General features: G+C 48.4%; 1 protein-coding gene across 1 annotated transcript; it reads left to right on the top strand.

Moving 5' to 3' along the window:
* Positions 1-2,156: 2,156 nt before the first annotated feature.
* Positions 2,157-15,000, top strand: LOC135894924 (DNA-directed RNA polymerase I subunit RPA43-like). The gene is made up of 5 exons (XM_065422978.1): positions 2,157-2,371; positions 9,795-9,944; positions 10,923-11,064; positions 13,877-14,085; positions 14,525-15,000. The coding sequence occupies exons 1-5, from the start codon at positions 2,157-2,159 to the stop codon at positions 14,910-14,912; spliced, it is 1,104 nt and encodes a 367-aa protein (XP_065279050.1). The 3' UTR covers positions 14,913-15,000.
* The last annotated feature ends 3,086 nt before the right edge of the window (positions 15,001-18,086 follow it).

Raw genomic sequence — 18,086 nt, 5'->3', positions numbered from 1 at the left:
TCACCTTGAGCAGACACAACACCACGTAGATGAGGTATGGCTCTTGTATAGAGCAGCTTTACCATTCCTTTGACCTTGGGAAACCTAACAGAGGGAAGACACATGGAAGTGCTGTGTGGGCAAAGGATAAGTTTGTCTGCTTCAGTGTACGAACCAAAAGCTAGAATGTCTTCATCGTTTGTCCCTCTTGTGATCTGAACTATCATCTTGAGACTCGTTGCAGGAAACCTGTGATACTTCCCAGGTGTTGACCTGATCTTGCAAAGATGACTATCTTGTGAGCCAATGTGTTAACTGCATGACTCCAGCTGGTTTCTGACAGAGAATGAGCTTTGCTATGTGGAAATCCACAATTGCCAGGGGTTTCTAGTTCTATATCAAAACTATGGCAAACTTCCTTTCATAGAATAACAGGGTTGGAAGGGACCTCACGAGGTCATCTAGTCCAACCCCCTGCTTAAAGCAGGACCAATCCCCAGACAGATTTTTTATTTTTTTACCCCAGTTCCCTAAATGGTCCCCTCAAGGATTGAACTCATAACCCTGGGTTTAGCAGGCCAATGCTCAAACCACTGAGCTATCCCTCCCTCCTCCTGCATGAGCCAAAAGCCATCCTTGGCTGAGAGCCTCATTTCTTTCTGGCTGGATAGGGTAGCACATCACTTCCTTTTCAGAAGTCACTAGAGCAGGGTCCAGCTGCAAGGATGGGGGAGCTGGTGATGCCAGCCTCATGCCCGCCCCACTGTGCCAACCACCTCTCCCCCCCCCAGGTTCCAGTCACATCCTGACCCCCAAGCGCTTCCTGGATGATCTCCAAGCCCTCGATCATGAGGCCCCCACGGAGGCCTAGAAGCAGCCCCCTCCCCCCAGAGACTCTGTCCCCCACAGCTTGCTGCCCCCAGCTCCACCTGCTCTTCTCAACAAGGCACCTTCCCCCCTACTCCTGGCAGCAGTGTCAGTTTTGGGGGGAGGAACGGGAGAGGGGACGGGACCCCCAGGCTGCTTGGCTGTTAGGACAGGGGACAGGCCAGGCTCCCTCCCTCTGGCACAGCGTCTAGGGTTGTCGCCCTCTGTGCCCCGTGGCCACCGTGGCCCCGATGGGATAGGGGAAGAGTCAGACAGCCACACACTCTGGACAGAGGCACCTGTGTGGGACCCGGGGTGGGACGTGCCTCCCCACACTTGGGACAGACAAAGCTAAACATCTCATGGCTCCCCCTGGCGGTGCGTGGGGGGAATGCAGCTCCCGAGCTATGGCCACAGAGTCAAGGGAGGCAATGTGGCCTAGTGGGTAAAGCACTGAACTGGGATGCAGCAGACTGGGGGTCTATGTCTGGCTCTGCCACTGGGTGACCTTGGGCAAATCCCTTCCCTGCCCCCTGCCTCAGTTTCCCCATGTGTACAGTGGGGATGATGACACTGACCTCCTTTGGGAAGTGTTTTGCTGGACAGTGCTATGTAAGATGAATAATAATATTCTGGGCTGGCCGGGGGGTGCGGTGGGGGGGGCGTCTCTCCTCTCTGGGGCACGGGTTCGAATCTGTCCCAGGGGAGCAGTGTCTGATAGTGGGTGGTGGCTGTGGAGCGGGGCTCAGTCTAGTTCCTGTTGGGCCAGCACCCGCATTGCCTGCCGGCTGTGGGACTGGCACGCTGGGGCTACAGAGCCTGAGCTCCGCTCTGCCCCTAGATGGGTCCCTTCAGGGCAGGGCCATTGGCGTGGGGGATGGGGGTGTGACGCAATCCGTGGGCTCTGGGGCAGTCGAGCTGGCCCTTTCCCCAGCGCTGGACTCCCCTCCGCACGGCCCAAAGCTCCCCAGGCCTGAATCCCAGCCCCACGGAGCCCGGCTCGAGGAGGGTTCCTGCAGCCTCAGTGCCTCTCCGGTACAGCCAGTGGCCTTGGCACCCTGGGGCAAGGCAAGTCCCTTTCCAGCCCCCACCCCTGGTGCAGGGGGCACAGGCCAGCCCAGGGCTCTGAGGAAGAGGAAAATGGGGCACGCCCTCCGCCCCTCTGGTTTAAACATCTCTCTGCCCCATGCCCCCCGCTCCATGGCCCCATGCACAGCTCTCCTCTTTCTGCATGTTTCCCTCCTGCTCTTTAGGTTCTAACCCCCTGGGGTACCCAAGTGCCAAGGAAACCCGCTCCTGGCTGGGGAGCCATGGTTGGCATTTGGGCCCCAGGCTTCTGCATGGCCCTGGCTGACGAGCCTCCTGAGAAGGCAGCGCTGCCCCACATGGGCCCTGGGGCCTCGGCAGGAGCTGCCACAGAGTGTCAGTGGCAAAGCTGCCAGTGGAGGCTTCTCCAGTGCCCTGCAGAGTGGGGGAACTTTGCTGAACTGGAGCCAGCGTCAAGGCCGTGGGAGGTACCAGCCAGGTAAGGGGCTGGGTTCCCCACTGTTGGGCCCTATGGAGGTGCTGGCTGAGGGTCCCTGTGCCCATGGCGTTGGAGGGATCGCAGGGACGAGGCCCTGGGGGCTGCTGGGAGCTCAGGGAGGGGTCTGTGTTCAGCTCCCGTCTCCCCACACACGGTTCTGATCCAGAATGGCCTGGGTGCGAGACCTTCCCCTGTCTGGTGCCGAATGGCCAGTGTTTGCTGGGGTGCTACGGACCCAGCGCTGCTCCCTGCCCCTGGGGGAGGTTCATCACCGGGGCTGTGCTGCCAGCCCCAGAGACTGAGGGCCTGGGCCCCACAGCAGATCACTCTGCACCCCACCCCTTGCCCTGCCCGAGAAGGTGGGGGGGGGCACTCTTGGCCAGTCCGCTGCCAGATAATGCCCGTCACAGCGCGGACCTATCCCCCAAGGGACGCGGCTGAGACCCCCAAACTCATGTCACCCACAGGCCTGCTGGACGCTGGCAGCGGGGCAATCCCTTCCCTGCCAGGGACTGCGGGGAGAGGCTCTTAGGGGCAGAGACGGGACCAGCGGGGCATCCCTGGCACAGCGGGGGAGCAGGTCCGTAGGCCTGGCCTGGAGAATCCGTTATCCACCGCTCATTACCGGCTGCCCAGTCGAGGCACCGAAAAGAAACTGTGATTGTAGGTGACCTATCGAGCGGCACGTAGTGCGACTCAGAGCGACATGGCTGGCACGAAGGGCTCGGTCAATGGGGAGGGTTGGCTGGGGGCGGGGCACTGGCTGAGTCACTGGGCTCCCATGGCCAGAGGAATCTCGGCCCGGCCTTGCACCACCCAAGGGCCCCAATCTCTGGTGAGGCCTTGCCCACCTCCCCGGCAAGGGGCCCAGCAGTCCTGGTCACTCCCAGGACTAGAGTCACTTGTATTCCAGTCACTGAGTTCATCCCTGGGGTTGAGATGTAGCCACCTCTGGGGTGGGGTGCAGGGGCTATTTATACAGGGCTCCTTTGCCCAGCACTGAAATGCAGCCACCTCTGGGGTGGGACGGAGCAGCTGTTTAACAGCCATACAGCACAGTAGATTAGGACGAGTGAAGAATGCCACATCTAGTTGCACTGCGCTGCACAGAGTGTGGGGAGCTAGGCCTGGCCCAGACACCAGGCTGCGCCGCACATGGGCTCCTTAGTGACAAGCGCTCAGGAGCTTAGATTTACAACCCCCGAAATAGCACAAATTGAGCACTATGCTGGGGCCGGCACAGACTAGAAGGGGCGAGCGCCCCCTACTGGGTCCTCCCACCCCACTCACTGCAGCCCCTAGCACCACACTGGGGCCAGCAATGGCTGTGAGGGGAGAGCACCTCCTGCTGAGCCCCCAGCACAGCCTGTGGAACTGGGCTTTCTCTGAACACCCTGTCATAACTATAAAGGGAAGGGTAACAGCCCTCCTGTGTACAATACTATAAAATCCCTCCTGGCCAGAGACTCCAAAATCCTTTCACCTGTAAAGGGTTAAGAAGCTCAGGTAACCTGGCTGACACCTGACCCAAAGGATCAATAAGGGGACAAGATACTTTCAAATCTTGGTGGGGGGAAGGTTTTTGTTTGTGCTCTTTGTTTTTGGTGGTTGTTCGCTCTTGGGACTGAGAGGGACCAGACATCAATCCATGCTCTCCAAATCTTTCTGAACAAGTCTCTCATATTTCAAACTTGTAAGTAAACAGCCAGGCAAGGTGTGTTAGTTTTATCTTTGTTTTCTCAACTTGTAAATGTACCTTTTACTAGGGTATTTACCTCTGTTTGCTGTAACTTTGAACCTAAGGCTAGAGGGGGTTCCTCTGGGCTCTTTAAGTTTGATTACCCTGTAAAGTTATTTTCCATCCTGATTTTACAGAGATGATTTTTACCTTTTTCTTTAATTAAAGGCCTTCTTTTTAAGAACCTGATTGATTTTTCCTTGTTTTTAGATCCAAGGGGGTTGGATCTTGATCCACCAGGAGTTGGTGGGAGAAAAGAGGGGGGATGGTTAATTTCTCCTTGTTTTAAGATCCAAGGGGTTTGGATCTGTATTCACCAGGGAATTGGTGAAGAGTCTCTCAAGGCTACCCAGGGAAGGGAATTAGCACATTGGGAGTGGTGGCAGCGGACCAGATCTAAGCTGGTAGTTAAGCTTAGAAGTTTTCATGCAGGTCCCTACATCTGTACCCTAAAGTTCAGAGTGGGGAAGGAGCCTTGACACACACACCCCTCCAAATCCTGAGCCAGCCTGGCCCCCATAAGCTCCATCCATGCATAGTAAGGGGACTGGCACATGGAATTGCAAGCCCAATAGCAAGGATTTCTGATGACTCTGTAAACTCAGGGGTGGGGTGGAGAATTGCTAATATAGTTCCTATTTTTTTCCCCTTAATTTTCCCTAAATTTCATATAATTTCAAACTGTGGGTCATGACCTTTGAACGGGGTCGCCATGGCTGGCTTAGACTTACAGGGGCCCGGAGCTGAAGCCCGAGCCCCATTACCCAGGGCCAAAGCCAAAACCCTGGGCAGCAGGACTCAGGTTGCAGGCCCCCTGCCTGGGGCTGAAGCCCTTGAGCTTCAGCTTTGGCCCCCTTGCCTGGAGCGGTGGGGCTCGGACTTTGGCCTCCCCACCCAGGGCAGTGGGGTTTGGGCAAGCTCAGGCTTTGGTCCCTCCTCCTGCGGTTGTGAAGTAACTTTTGTTGTCAGAAGGGGGTCGCGGTGCAATGAAGTTTGAGAACCCCTGTAAAATATAATCAATGGGCTCTTGGGCTGGATCCTCAATGGGTGTCAAACAGCTCAGCCTCACGGGCTGTTCTCCAAGTTCTTTAAACAAAGATACAATGGGCCTGATCCTGTGAAGTAATGAGCATTCCTGGGCAGTATTAGGAGTCAGTGCAAGTTGAAAGCATTCAGCATCTCCCAGAGGTGCTCAGCACTTTGCATGTTCAGGCTGCGCCTCTTCAGAAGGATTGGGTATTATTTTCAATTAGAACCAGAGCAGTCATCTCCATACAGTAAGCACGCTGAGCCAGGACACGGGTTTGCAAAAATGACAAAACATTTTTTTCAATAAAAATTAATCGCAGCGGGCTCCTCTGAGAGGGCTATCTTTGATCCTTCAATCTTATCATTTTCAATACTTTTACTTCTTTAAAAGCCTCAGAGCAGATTTGCTCAAAGTTTCTCACAGCATGGACCCCAACTAATAGAGACCGTGTCTTGTGGCTCATCTCCTGTCCTGTTTACAATTGTGTGGGCTATTTCCCCTCTCATCTATAATCATGTGGCACATTTTCCTCCCAGTGACATCTCTGTGGAAATTACAGCAATCGTTTACATAGAAAAGTAATGTTTTCAAATCACTTCATGTGGTTTTAGCTACTTCTATTATGATTTAGCATCTGGAAACGCGAAGTGTTAGCATCATATGACCAGCCAGTTCTCCATAGATCACAATGTGTGCTTCACGACTACATTTTGAGAACTAGTGCCTTAGGATTTTAAAAGCTAACATGGAAACAAAGCAGTAGCTCATAATTAATCAGCTTAAGGAAGGGTCTCTTGAGTACATGGGTTTAAAAACAGATAAAAGAGAACTGCTTGAATAGGTTTTATTTTTGTATTATTTTTATTTCCAAAAAAAGTGATTAATAATTTAGGCAATAATGACCTTCAGAGCAGCCATTTCCAGGCATTTAATGACCCGCTAGGAGAACGGAGGGCCGAAGGCAAATCCAGCCAGTTATTAAATGCCAGGAAATGCCCATCCCAGACATCATAATTGCCGATACAAATCATGTAAAATTATTAACTGAAAAAATGTAAGGTAATTACTGTCTCATCCCGTTTTTTCTCTGTTTTCTGTAACAGTCTTTTCCTAGCTATTAAAGATTGGCACAGCAATCACTGAGAAAACAGGACTGTAACTTGAATGTTGTATTCTAGTTCATATTTTTAGTCTACTCTGCTGTTTTCAGTTACTATTCTTTATTGTGTATTATGCTTAATAGCATCAAGGCTCTGTTATGCCCTCTGGTGATATATTATTGAATTGCATTTGATATATTTGGTTAACACAATGAAACCTAATTGCAATAAATGTTTAATGTATTCTCTTACTGAAATGTATACCTATCTTTTTAAAATCAGGTTTCTATTAGAATAATGTTTTTCTAAATGTCATTTCATTTTTTCTTTGTATTACTTTATATAATTAGTAATCATTTCAAGTTTCCTCTCCAATGTCAGACCAAGTAGCAGTGCATTTTATTAGTTTAAAAATAATTATTTATGGCAATGTTCAGCTGTGATTTTTACTATATGTGTTTAATGCCTTTTACCGAGCAACTTCATGTATATTTCAAATGCAGCTCTACCTTTAAGAGACTCCACAAAAATGGCCCAAGGGAGTTCTGTGTTTATTTTCTGTAATTACGATCAAACTAGTTTGTTATAGATAAAAACATTTTTCCTGTCAGCCCTGCCAAATCAACCTAACATCTGAAAGTCATATTTTATGTCAAGTTCTTTCATACTCATACATCTTTAGTAGTAATAAAGCATGTCAAAGTATATTGTCCATTTCACCTGTGATACCCTGTTGAAAGTTAATATTGTCCTACCTTCATCTTATGTTCACCCAGTAAAAGTGTTCTAATGATGCAATGCTTGTAGTTTTATATAAGGATTTACATTGAATAAGAATGCCCAGTTTAACTATTTTTCTAAATCACACCTTTAGTTAAAAAGGTGCCACCTTGTGTTTAGAGTAGGTCTCTCTTATGAATCTTATTCTGGACAAAACGGTTGGGTTTTTGGTTGTTTCCCCCCTCCCAGTTTATCAGACTCTGTGTTTATGAAGGCCTCTGCAGCTTGCTCTGATGGTCCGTATTTGAGTGCCCAACAGTGCAGCTGTGTCTCTTTTTTGAGTTTTAAATATGTTGTTTTTCCTCCCTCCTCCTTTACTTTTAATGTGAATTTAATAAATGTTAAAGAATTACCTGTTTTGTGTACAAATTAAACTAAGTCCATGGCAATGGAATCCCAAATTCAAGTTGCTGTTAATGTTGCCACATGTGAAATGTAGCAAATAGCCAACCCCTCTCCCTAGCCTGAGCCACAACTTCAAAAACACTATTTTTAGAAGGCTAGCATGAGCTCTACCAGCCTGAGTAGTAGTAGTAGTAAGGGAACACCTGTGAGAGGTAGCAGAGCCCTGACCAAATCCCTTCTTCTCACCAGGTGGAGGGGAGACTTCCACATAGTGGGTGAAATACCCTAACCACTGGGTAAAGGTTGTAAGGGAGGTCCTTCTTGCATACTCCTTGCCAGATGTTTTGTGCGAAATTGCATGTACTGGGCCCAATCGAGTAGGTGTGCTTAGAGGCAGTCTACCAGATGGGGCGCCTTGCATACAACTCGGATGTTTGAATGCCTATCTTACAATGTTTTGCAAATTGCTTTGGGGCTTAGGCAGGAAATAGTCACCTAGACTGTACCTGGGGAACTTTTACTGTAAAAACCTATGGTTAAGTGGCAGCCATGCGGGAGCTCTGTAGATCACAATTGAGCCTATAAACAGGAATTAGGCACCTAAGTACCTTTGTGGATCCCACACTCAGTTACACTTTCTCTGGTTCTTCTTAGCTATGTATTAAACCTGATTCCTTCCCATAACTTTTATTAAAGTAATGCTGATCACTATTGCTATAATTCTTAGTACATGGAATGCTATTTGTTTGTAAGGAAGGGAATACTAAAGTAAGGCCAACAAATAGTTTCAGTGTGGCGCCCAAATTGGAAATCTGTACACTTGAAATTATTTTTTTTTATTAGGTTAGATCAAATTAAAGGTAAGTAAGGCAATGGGGGTAGAAAAGAAATGTATGACAGGGCCACTAGCCTTCATTATTTTCAGGCCTCCCAACATCACTCATTTGATAACAGCCTTAGATCCCCCAGAACTTTGGTTTAATTTTCTCTTCTAGTACTAACTGATTTTAAGTAATTAAGGGAATTTCCATCCTCCAAGGGCATCATCAGGACATGAACAATTGAGCTTTCTCTCTCCCTCAGTCAAACTTTCACTGCAGTCTATGGCACAGCTGTAAAGATGAAGCCCCAGGTTCCAGACTCCTGTAGATTCAGGGCTTGGCTACACTTGCAAGTTACAGCGCATTAAATCAGCCCCAAGCACCCTAACTCCTGAGGTGTCCACACTGGCAAGGCACTTAGAGCGCCTGGACTCTGCAGCTGGAGCACTCCTAGTAATCCACCTCCACGAGAAGCATAAAGCTTGCTGTGCCCCAGCTGAAACGCTCGGGTGTCAGTGTGGACGACATGTTGCATTACTGCGCTGTGATTGGCCTCCGGAAGTGTCCCACAATCCCCTGAAGTCAAGTGGCCACTCTGGTCATTGTTTTGAACTCGGCTGCAGGCATGCGGATATCCCCTTTCAAAGCTCCATTTCTGACAGCCGGCATGCTTATCTGGTCCTGGACAAAGTAAACCATTGCTGTGGAATGCTGCTGCTGTGAGTGTGTGTGTGAGAGAGAGGCGGGGGGGAGGGCAGTGGAGTCTGCTGCTGTCTGAACTTACATGATAGCATGTTGACACTCTTTCTGCCCCCCAAAACACACTGTCTCTCCCCGCACATACACACAACACACTCCCTGTCACACTCCACCCCCCATTTGAAAAGCACGCTGCAGCCACTTGCACACTAGGATAGCTACCACAATGCACTGCTCTTTGTGGTGTTGCAAGAGCTGCTAATGTGGCCACACCAGTGCACTTGCAGCTGACAGTGTAAATACACGGCAGCGTTTTCCCTGCTGTGGTTTCCAAAGGCTGGTTTAACTCCCAGCGCTCTACATCTGCAAGTGTAGCCATGCCCTAACTTTTAACAATGCTCAGTGGATTTACAGCACGCCATCAGTGGGCCAGACCCCACGGGTGGGGCCTACTACTCTTACAATACCTTTTTATTTACAATCTTGAAAATAAGAAAAATCTTGTGAATCTCCAGGCACATCTACACTACACTACAAGTGCTACAATGGCATAAGTGCAGTGCTGCCGCTGTGGAAACCACGGCAGCAGAAGAGGTTTTTCTACTGCTGTAGTAAATCCACCCCCTTGAGAGGCGGTAGCTAGGTTGACAAAAGAATTCTGCTGCAGTGATCCCTCCACCTAGCTGTGGCTACAGTGGGGATTAGGCCGAACTAACTATGTCACACAGGGTGTGACATTTGTCCCAAGCCGGAGCTATGCAGTTAAGAACATAAGACTGGCCATCCCGGGTCATGGTCCAGCTAGCCCCGTAGCCCGGACAGTGGCCAGTGCTGGCAGCAAAGGGCAGGGAGACCAGGCGGCGGGGAGGCGCTGGCAGCCCCTCCAGCCCTTGCTCTCCAGGCCCCGCAGCGCTGCTAGCTCGGGGACAGGGGGCTGTGGCAGCCGCGCCGCAGGGCAGCCTTGGGTCACGGTGATCGCTGGGCGCAGCGCGCCCCGGCACCACAACGGGCCCACGGAGGAGGCTGTTGGCGACGCTGCAAGCTCCGGGGCCCGCCTGATGTATCTCCGCGGGGGCTGCCCGCGCCATTTGTCCCCGGCGGGCCGGGGAGAGACGCAGGGCGGGGCACGCGGGGTGGACTGGGCGGGAGCCGGGGTGCGGGGGGGGGGGGGCACCACAGGGCGCAGAGTCACGAGCGCGGATCCGCTTGGCCCTGCTCCCGCACGTGGCCAGGGACCGCAGGGCAGGGCAGCGAGCAGAGTGCGCGGGGTCTGCCTCACGCTCCCCCCACTGGAGACTTCGTGGCGCGCGCACGGGAGTCAGGCGGCTGCGGATCGGGGTCGCTCCCCTGGGGTCCCTGTGGGCCGTGCAAGTGAGCAGGGCATCGCCGGGCCCCGCCCATTATCTGAAAGTCCCGCCCCCACATGGCCCCTGATGACAAAGCTTCCGCTCGCTCCGCCCAACTTGGGATGCTGCCCTGCGCAGTGTCTAACCTCCATCACCTACAGCCGGAACATGCGCCATATCCGTACTACTGGAGCGGGGAAGACACACACAAGATGGCTGCCCTGCTCAACCCTTAGTTCCGGCGTGAAACGTCACTTCCCCTCCAGGAGGGCTCTAAACTTGAGAGGGCTCACGTGTGACGTCATCAGAGAGCGCCAGAGTGAGTCACGTGCGCGCTCCATACCAGGCGGACGGCTTAGCGAACAGTTGTGGAGGCACCATGGGAACTAGCGTGGAGGTGCCGCATTCGGCGGCCCGGCCGCTGCCCTGCCCTACCCTCCCCCCCCCCCTTCAGCTCCCCCGAGATCCACCTCGACTCCACGCCACGCGCGTTCTCGCCCTTCTGCTACGGGCCCCATGTGGCTGAGCCCTCCTTCGGCGAGCGACTCCGCAGCAACCCCCTCGCAGCCCCAGCGGGGCATAGACCTAAACGTGGAGCAATTTCACTCGTCTCCCCATCAGGTTTCGTGCTGATTTTGCACTGTCAGTGTTGGTCAGAAATATTAAAACAACTTTTTCCTCTCCCTGTGTAGCCTCAGCGATGTGCCAGTGGCTTATGATAACATCAGAGTAGTGGGTGAATTAGGTGATATTTATGATGACCAAGGATTCATCCATTTTAACATTGAAGCAGATTTTGTCATTTTCACTCCCAAGAAAGGAAAAAAGCTTGTGGTATGTAAAAATACTTCAGTTTTACTGTATTTTCCAGTAAATTAAGCTTATTTTAGCTACTAAGTAGATTGAATAATTGCATTTAAATAGTTACTGTTACAGTTAGTAGACAAATACTGAAATACCTTTTCTCTGTTCTTGACTCTGTTTTTCCTGCTAACTTATCAACTGTAGGTATAATGTTGTTGTAGCAGTGGCAGTCCCACAGTATTAGAGAAACAAGGTGAGTGAGGCAATATCTTTATTGAACCAACTTCTGCTGGTGAGAGACTAGCTTTCAAGCTACATAGCTATTCAGGGGGGAAAGGTGTTTAGTGTCACGGCTAAATGCAAGATTAAACAGTTAGCATAAGTATTTGTGATAGGCATCTGTAGGGCCCATGGATCTTGAAATGTGTGTTGTGCGGACCCCATCCTGAAATTAATCTTTCCTGAACCTCCGCTTCTGGCCTTCGACTGCGCCATGCTCATCATGAGAAGCAAGGCCCCCACAGACCAGGACAAACCAACTCAAAGCTGCACCAAACACTGTCAGAAGAACAGATGCAAAACCAGCAGACTTGGGGTGGGGAGGGATAGCTCAGTGGTTTGAGCATTGGCCTGCTAAACCCAGGTTGTGAGTTCAATCCTTGAGGGGGCCATTTAGGGATCTGGGGCAAAAATCTGTCTGGGGATTGGTCCTGCTTTGAGCAGGCAGTTGGACTAGATGACCTCCTGAGGTCCCTTCCAACCCTGATATTCTATGATATTCAGACTTATCTCCACTGCTACAGTGATCAACAACACACCTTTAAAGACCCATGGTCCTACTTGTGCCTATCATAACGTGCCATGTACCTCACCCAGTGCACTAAATGCCCACTAACAACTGTGTGGTGAAACCAGACAATCACTATGCTCTTGAATGATCTCATACAGGAAAATAAGACAAAAACACCACATCACCTGCGGGTGAACACTTTTCACAAAGCAATCCCTCTATATCTGACCCATCAGTCCTCATCTGCAAAGGAAATCTGCATAACACTTTCAACAGACAAACCTAGGGCTTAAATTCATAACTTTGCTAGACACTAAAAATCATGCTCTTAATAAAGACACTGGATTTATGGTTTATTACAGCTGTCTGTAACCCGCTAACCCCCTTTTTTGTCCTATGTCTGCAGGGGTCTTAGCAGGCCACTTTGCCTTGAAAGGTCCCTTAGGATGCTACTTATGCTACACTATCTGTTCAATCTTGTATTTAGCTGTGACACTGGTAGTGACTTTCGTAGACTTGAAGAAGAGCTCCGGGCAGGTATACACTTAAAATGCTGCACTGATGCAGGTGCACCACTGTAGCGCTTAAGTGAAGACGCTCCTAAGCCAATGTGGGAGTTTCTTCTGTTGTTCTTAATCCACCTCCGCGAGAGGCTGTAGCTATGTCGATGGGAGAAGCTCTTCCATCAACATTGTGCCGCCTACACTGGGAGTTAGGTCGGTGTAACTACATCACTCGTGTGTAGATTTTCACACCCCTGAGTGACTTAGTTATATCGATATAAGTCTGTAGTGTAGATCTGGGCTCTGTGTAGCTCAAAAGCATCTCTCTCTCACACCAACAGAAGTTGGTCCAATAAAAGATATTACTTCACCCACCTTCTCTCTCAACTGTAGGGGTGTTTTTCCTCCCAAAGGAGGGCTGGTAACCTGGTACCGGTACAGGCTTATCCCTAAAGTAATACATAGTCTTATCCATTAATCATAGGCACAAGTATTTGTGGTTATGAAGTGCTCTCTATTGTGATTCTGTTCTGTTTGCAGAAAAGAACGAAATACAGAATTTTTGCTCCTGAGCATTTCAAAATAAAGAGTAGGCATATGGATCTCCTAAGAGCTTTAACACAAACATACCTCTGTGTGAATGCTTGCAAGCTTCAGAATTCAAAAAAGTAGGTCAGAATATTGGCCTACTCACATTGACACATTGCATTTTTTAGACACAGTAGTTTAAGATATTAACATTCTGTTCCAGGTTTGGCAGTTTTTGATTAAAGTCTACTCCATGAGTCTTAATGGTAAAATTATCTTACAGAGCCTAGGAAAAATTCTGCTCTCAGTCTCTCCATTGATACATACAGTGGCCTATCTAGAGCAGCAATTCTCAACCTATTTACCATTGAGAGCTACATATGCAGCTCTCTGTGTTACATGAGACCCATCCACACAATATATTGACTACCTGTACATCTTATTAAAAAAAAAAAGTTTAGTATTTGTTATATTACAGCAATACAATTCAAATCGATATAGTATCTTTCATTTCAACACTGGCAAATGTCTACCAAGAGCATTTTAAACTAGCAAAATAAGTCAAAACATTAACTGTTAAAATGAATTAATTTACTGGAAGGGTAGCGGCAATCTCCCGTCGACATCATAAAACCAGCTCAATGAGCAGTGGTCTCCCGCCAACATAGCACTGTCCACACCAGTGCTTCTGTCGGTGAAACTTAAGTCACTCGGGGGGTGTTTTTTCACATCCCTGAGCCACACAAATTTTGCTGACATAAGTTCTAGTGTAGATGTGGCCTAATTCTATATTTTTAATTTGAAAGACTTAGCAACAATTTTTAAAATGTGGCTTCTATTTGTACAAGTGCTAAAGCCACTTGCCATGCAGTTGATGGTGTGGATTTGCATGTGTAAACTTTCTTATGTACAAGAATCTAAAGACAAATTTACAGTGTGTGCAGGAGTGAAAGTCTCTTACAAGTTGTGGCCCTTAAATGTAGTATAGTCTTTCTTACATGGTTTTCTTTTCTTCTTCCAGGGTGTGATCAATAAAGTGGCCCCAAGTCATATTGGCTGTCTGATACATGGGTGTTTCAATGCTTCCATCCCTAAACCTGATCGAATGTCAGCTATAGAGTGGCAAGACCTTGGGTTAAAAATAGGAGATAAACTGGAATTAGAAGTGGTGCATTTAGATTCCGATGCTGCTGGAGTATTCTTCATTCGGGGGAGACTGAATAAAGACAGGTACAGTGCTATATTAAAGGATTTTTTTCAAACTGAGCTGATTTAGTGGATTTATTTAAAAACATAATACTTAAAATCAGTGTCTTGCCTTAACTCTGACTTTCCCCCCTGTATAGTATGAATATTATATTTTAAGTCAGATTTTAAAAATCTGCTAATAAATTCCATACAGAACTAATGCTAATTCTTTAACAGAATAGAGACTAACCAAATACTGGAAATTGGATATGTATTAACAGGTCATAAGTTCTTTTCTTACTAAAAGACCCTAATCTTTTTTTCCTACTTGAATTGCTGTGGGTTTAGCACAACTCCCAGTCTTCAGTTATGTGCTCCATATAATTATTGCATTTCAGCAAAGCTTAACATCATGATGTATTAAATACCTATAGAGATCTCATTCTGTACACTCTTGCTTATTTTGTATGTTTCTTCACAGTATGCAATCCAAATATCCTGAATCAGTAACTGAAGATACAAACAGTATAGATGAAATACCAAAGAAAAAACACAAGAAAAGAGACAGAAGGAATTGTGAGTTAGAAAATGACACCGAGCTTACAGACAATGCAGATACTACTGTGGTGGAAGATGCAGAAGAGCAGAATGCTGATACAGTAAATGGATTTTATGATAAAAAGCCAAAGAAGAAGAAAAAACATAAGCAAGAAAAGCAGAAACCTGTATTTTATGGGAGTGACTGTAGTGGTTACCCGAGTGACCATAAAAAGGTTAAGAGAAAGAAAAGAGAACATTGTGATGTAGATGAAGAGAGTGAATTATCTCGATTGTCACAAGAACCTAAAGCCAAAAAGAGAAAGGAATGACAAATGGACTGAAGAGTCCAAAAATCCCTTGCTTGAATGTAAGATTGTCATCTTCTTTCAGAAGTACTTGATAAATTTCCAATAAAATCATGTTTTCAATTTGTGTATTTCAGCTTTCATTTATATTACAGTAGCACTTAGAAGTCCCAACCAAGATCAAGGCCCCCTTATGCGAGGCAATGTGTATATACTCATACTATATACTTAAGAGCAGGTTAGACAAACACCTGTCGGGGATGGTCTAGAAGATAATACTTAGTCCTGCCATGAGTGCAGGGAACTGGACTAGATGATCTCTTGAGGTCCCTTCCTATGATTCTATACATCTTTCAGGATAGGAGATGCCTCTTACTCTCCAGAGATAAAACAAAGGATGGTAAAGAGGCAGTACATATTCCTGTTTTACAGATGAGGAAATGAGGTACAGAGATTAAGTGGCCTGCCCAAAGAGACACAAGAAGTGTTTGGCAGAGGTGGGAGGTGAACCAGATGTCTTGAGTGGTAGTCAGCGCCTTAACTACAAGAACATGTTTCTTTTGTTAGTGAAATTAAACGGGATATAAGGGAGGGATATAAGGATGGACACCTGGGTAACACAAATGGGATTGGGAGGATGGAGCGGAATCCATTGAAGGTAATCCTGAATGAGTTGTTAGCAAGGCAAGAGGAGAGCAATGAAAGCACAGTCAAGGAAACGCAAGGAAAAAGATTCTTAAAAAGTGAGTAATTGATGGTGCCTAAAGCAGCAAAGAGATCCAGGTGTCTGCATCTTGAGAAGAGACTCTTAGGACACTTCTACACAGGCAAAGTTACAGCACCGGCGGTTACAGTGCCGCTCAGAGCCTGCAGAAGGAAAAGCACTGTTGTGTGTTCACACTGACAGCTGCCTGCGCTGTAGCATGTTCACACTTGCAGTGCTATTTGGAGAGGTGCACTCTGGGCAGCTATCCCACAGAGCACCTCTTTCTCTTTTTGCTGCTAAGGCATGTGGGAAGGCGGAGGGGGTTGTGGGGCATCCTGGGTCCAGTCCCAATGCCCCGTGATGCATTGCTTCGCATCCCAGCAGTCCCTGTGCTTCCGTCCGCATTTGGCGCCATCTTTCAATGGTTTGTACTGCACGCCCTGCCTCTTTCAGGCTGCAGGAATGGATCCCGAACTGCTGACCAGTATGCTGCTCGCTTTGACCAATATGTCATGAGTGGTAGTGGAGTTATTCCTTAAACTACAAAGTGAAGAGGAGGGTGATGTTGATCTCGCCACGCGTAGTAGCTACAACACGAGATCGCTTGTGGCATTCACGGAGGTGCTGACCATAGTGGAACACTGCTTTTGTGCTCAGGAAACAAGCACTGAGTGGTGGGATCACATCGTGATGCACGTCTGGGATGACGAGCAGTGGCTGCAGAACTTTCGCACGAGGAAAGCCACATTCATGGGACTGTGTGATGAGCTCGCCCCAGCCCTGTGGTGCAAGAACACGAGAATGAGAGCTGCCATGTCGTTGGAGAAGTGTGTGGCGATTGCACTGTGGAAGCTGGCTACTCCAGACTGCTACCGATTGGTCGCTAACTAGTTCGGAGTGGGAAAGTCGACCGTTGGAGTTGTGTTGATGGAAGTGTCCAGGGCCATTAATCGAATCCTGCTCCGAAAGACCGTGACTCTGGGCAATGTGCGTGACATTGTGGATGGCTTTGCACAAATGGGCTTCCCTAATTGCGGAGGGGCAATAGATGGCACGCATATTCCAATTCTGGCACCAGACCACCTAGCCACCGAGTACATTAATCGCAAGGGGTATTTCTCAATGGTTCTCCAGGCACTTGTGGATGGAGGTGAATGTTTCACAGACATTAGCGCAGGTTGGTTCAGAAAAGTGCATGACGCACGCATCTTTCGGAACACTTGCCTGTTCAAGAAGCTGCAAGCAGGGACTTTCTTCCCGGACCAGAAGATCACTGTAGGGGAAGTCGAAATGCCCACTGTGATCCTGGGAGACCCTGCCTACCCCTTAATGCCGTGGCTTATGAAGCCATACACTGGGCAACTTGACAGCAGCAAGGAGTGGTTCAACAACAGGCTGAGCAAGTGCAGAATGACTGTTGAGTGCACATTGGCGATGGCGATGCCTGTATGTGAAGCTGGACACGGCCAATAACAATATTCCTATGCTTATAGGCGCGTGCTGTATGTGCCATAATATTTGTAAAGGGAAGGGTTAAGAGACCACAGAGGCTCAGTGCCTTGAGGCTGAGTTTGAACAGCCAGAGACCAGGGCTGTTAGAGGGGCACAGTGCGGGGCCAGAAGGATCAGGGATGCCTTGAGGCAGCAATTTTGAAGCTGAAAGCCAGTAATATTTGTAACTGTGCTTGGGATTTCAGTGCTTGTAATGCTAGGAGGTGATTGGTGCACATGATGCAAGAAGGGGTCTTAACATAATTGTATGTTGTTTTGCAGGGCTCTTTTTGCTTTCACTTAATAGAATAAAGATTTTTTTCAAACCAACACAATTCTTTTATTAAAAGACAACAACCGGAGGAGAGAGTCAAACGACAAAAATACATCAGCAGTGAGGGGGAGAGGGGAAGGGAAGGTCTCCAGAGGAGGAGGGGGTCCCGGGACGGCTACAGATTTGTGTATGTTCAGGGATCATACCCAACCTTCTCCTTTGGAGTACAATGCAGCGGGTGCTGTACTTCAGCAGGGCCAAACTGCAGAGGGATGGGTGTTGAGGGCAGTGGGTAGTGGGAGTCCACACTGCTAGACTGTGAGGAGGGAGGGTTGGAATGCTGCAGGTAGAGAGTGGAGCCAAGAGGTTGATAACAATGTGTTGGCGATGTGGGAGGGCACATGGGAAAGAGTTTTGTGACAGTGGCTTGAAGAGCTAATATCGCGTGGAGCATGTCCACTTGGCGCTCCATAACATTTAAGACAGGAGTTCTCAAACTGGGGGTCGGGACCCCTCAGGGGGTCACAAGGTTATTAAATGGAGGGGTTGCGAGCTGTCAGCCTCCACCCCAAACCCCGCTTTGTATCAGCATTTATAATGGTGTGAAATATATTTTAAAGTGTTTTTAATTTGTAAGCGGGGGGGTCGCACTCAGAGGCTTGCTATCTGAAAGAGGTCACCAGTACAAAAGTTTGAGAACTACTGGTTTAAGAGCTGCTCCATGGCT

Source organism: Emys orbicularis, assembly GCF_028017835.1.
Source record: "Emys orbicularis isolate rEmyOrb1 chromosome 19 unlocalized genomic scaffold, rEmyOrb1.hap1 SUPER_19_unloc_2, whole genome shotgun sequence".
Classification (NCBI taxonomy): Eukaryota; Metazoa; Chordata; order Testudines; family Emydidae; genus Emys; species Emys orbicularis.
This window is presented reverse-complemented; position numbering and strand designations above follow the sequence as displayed.

What these genes read in the sequence shown, in the direction of transcription:
- LOC135894924 (XM_065422978.1), top strand. Translation starts at nt 2,157, where the DNA reads ATGGTTGGCATTTGGGCCCCAGGCTTCTGCATGGCCCTGGCTGACGAG. An exon ending in CCGTGGGAGGTACCAGCCAG is followed by an intron (nt 2,372 to 9,794) that starts GTAAGGGGCTGG and finishes CAGGCCCCGCAG; the next exon opens with CGCTGCTAGCTCGGGGACAG. An exon ending in AGAAAGGAAAAAAGCTTGTG is followed by an intron (nt 11,065 to 13,876) that starts GTATGTAAAAAT and finishes TTCTTCTTCCAG; the next exon opens with GGTGTGATCAATAAAGTGGC.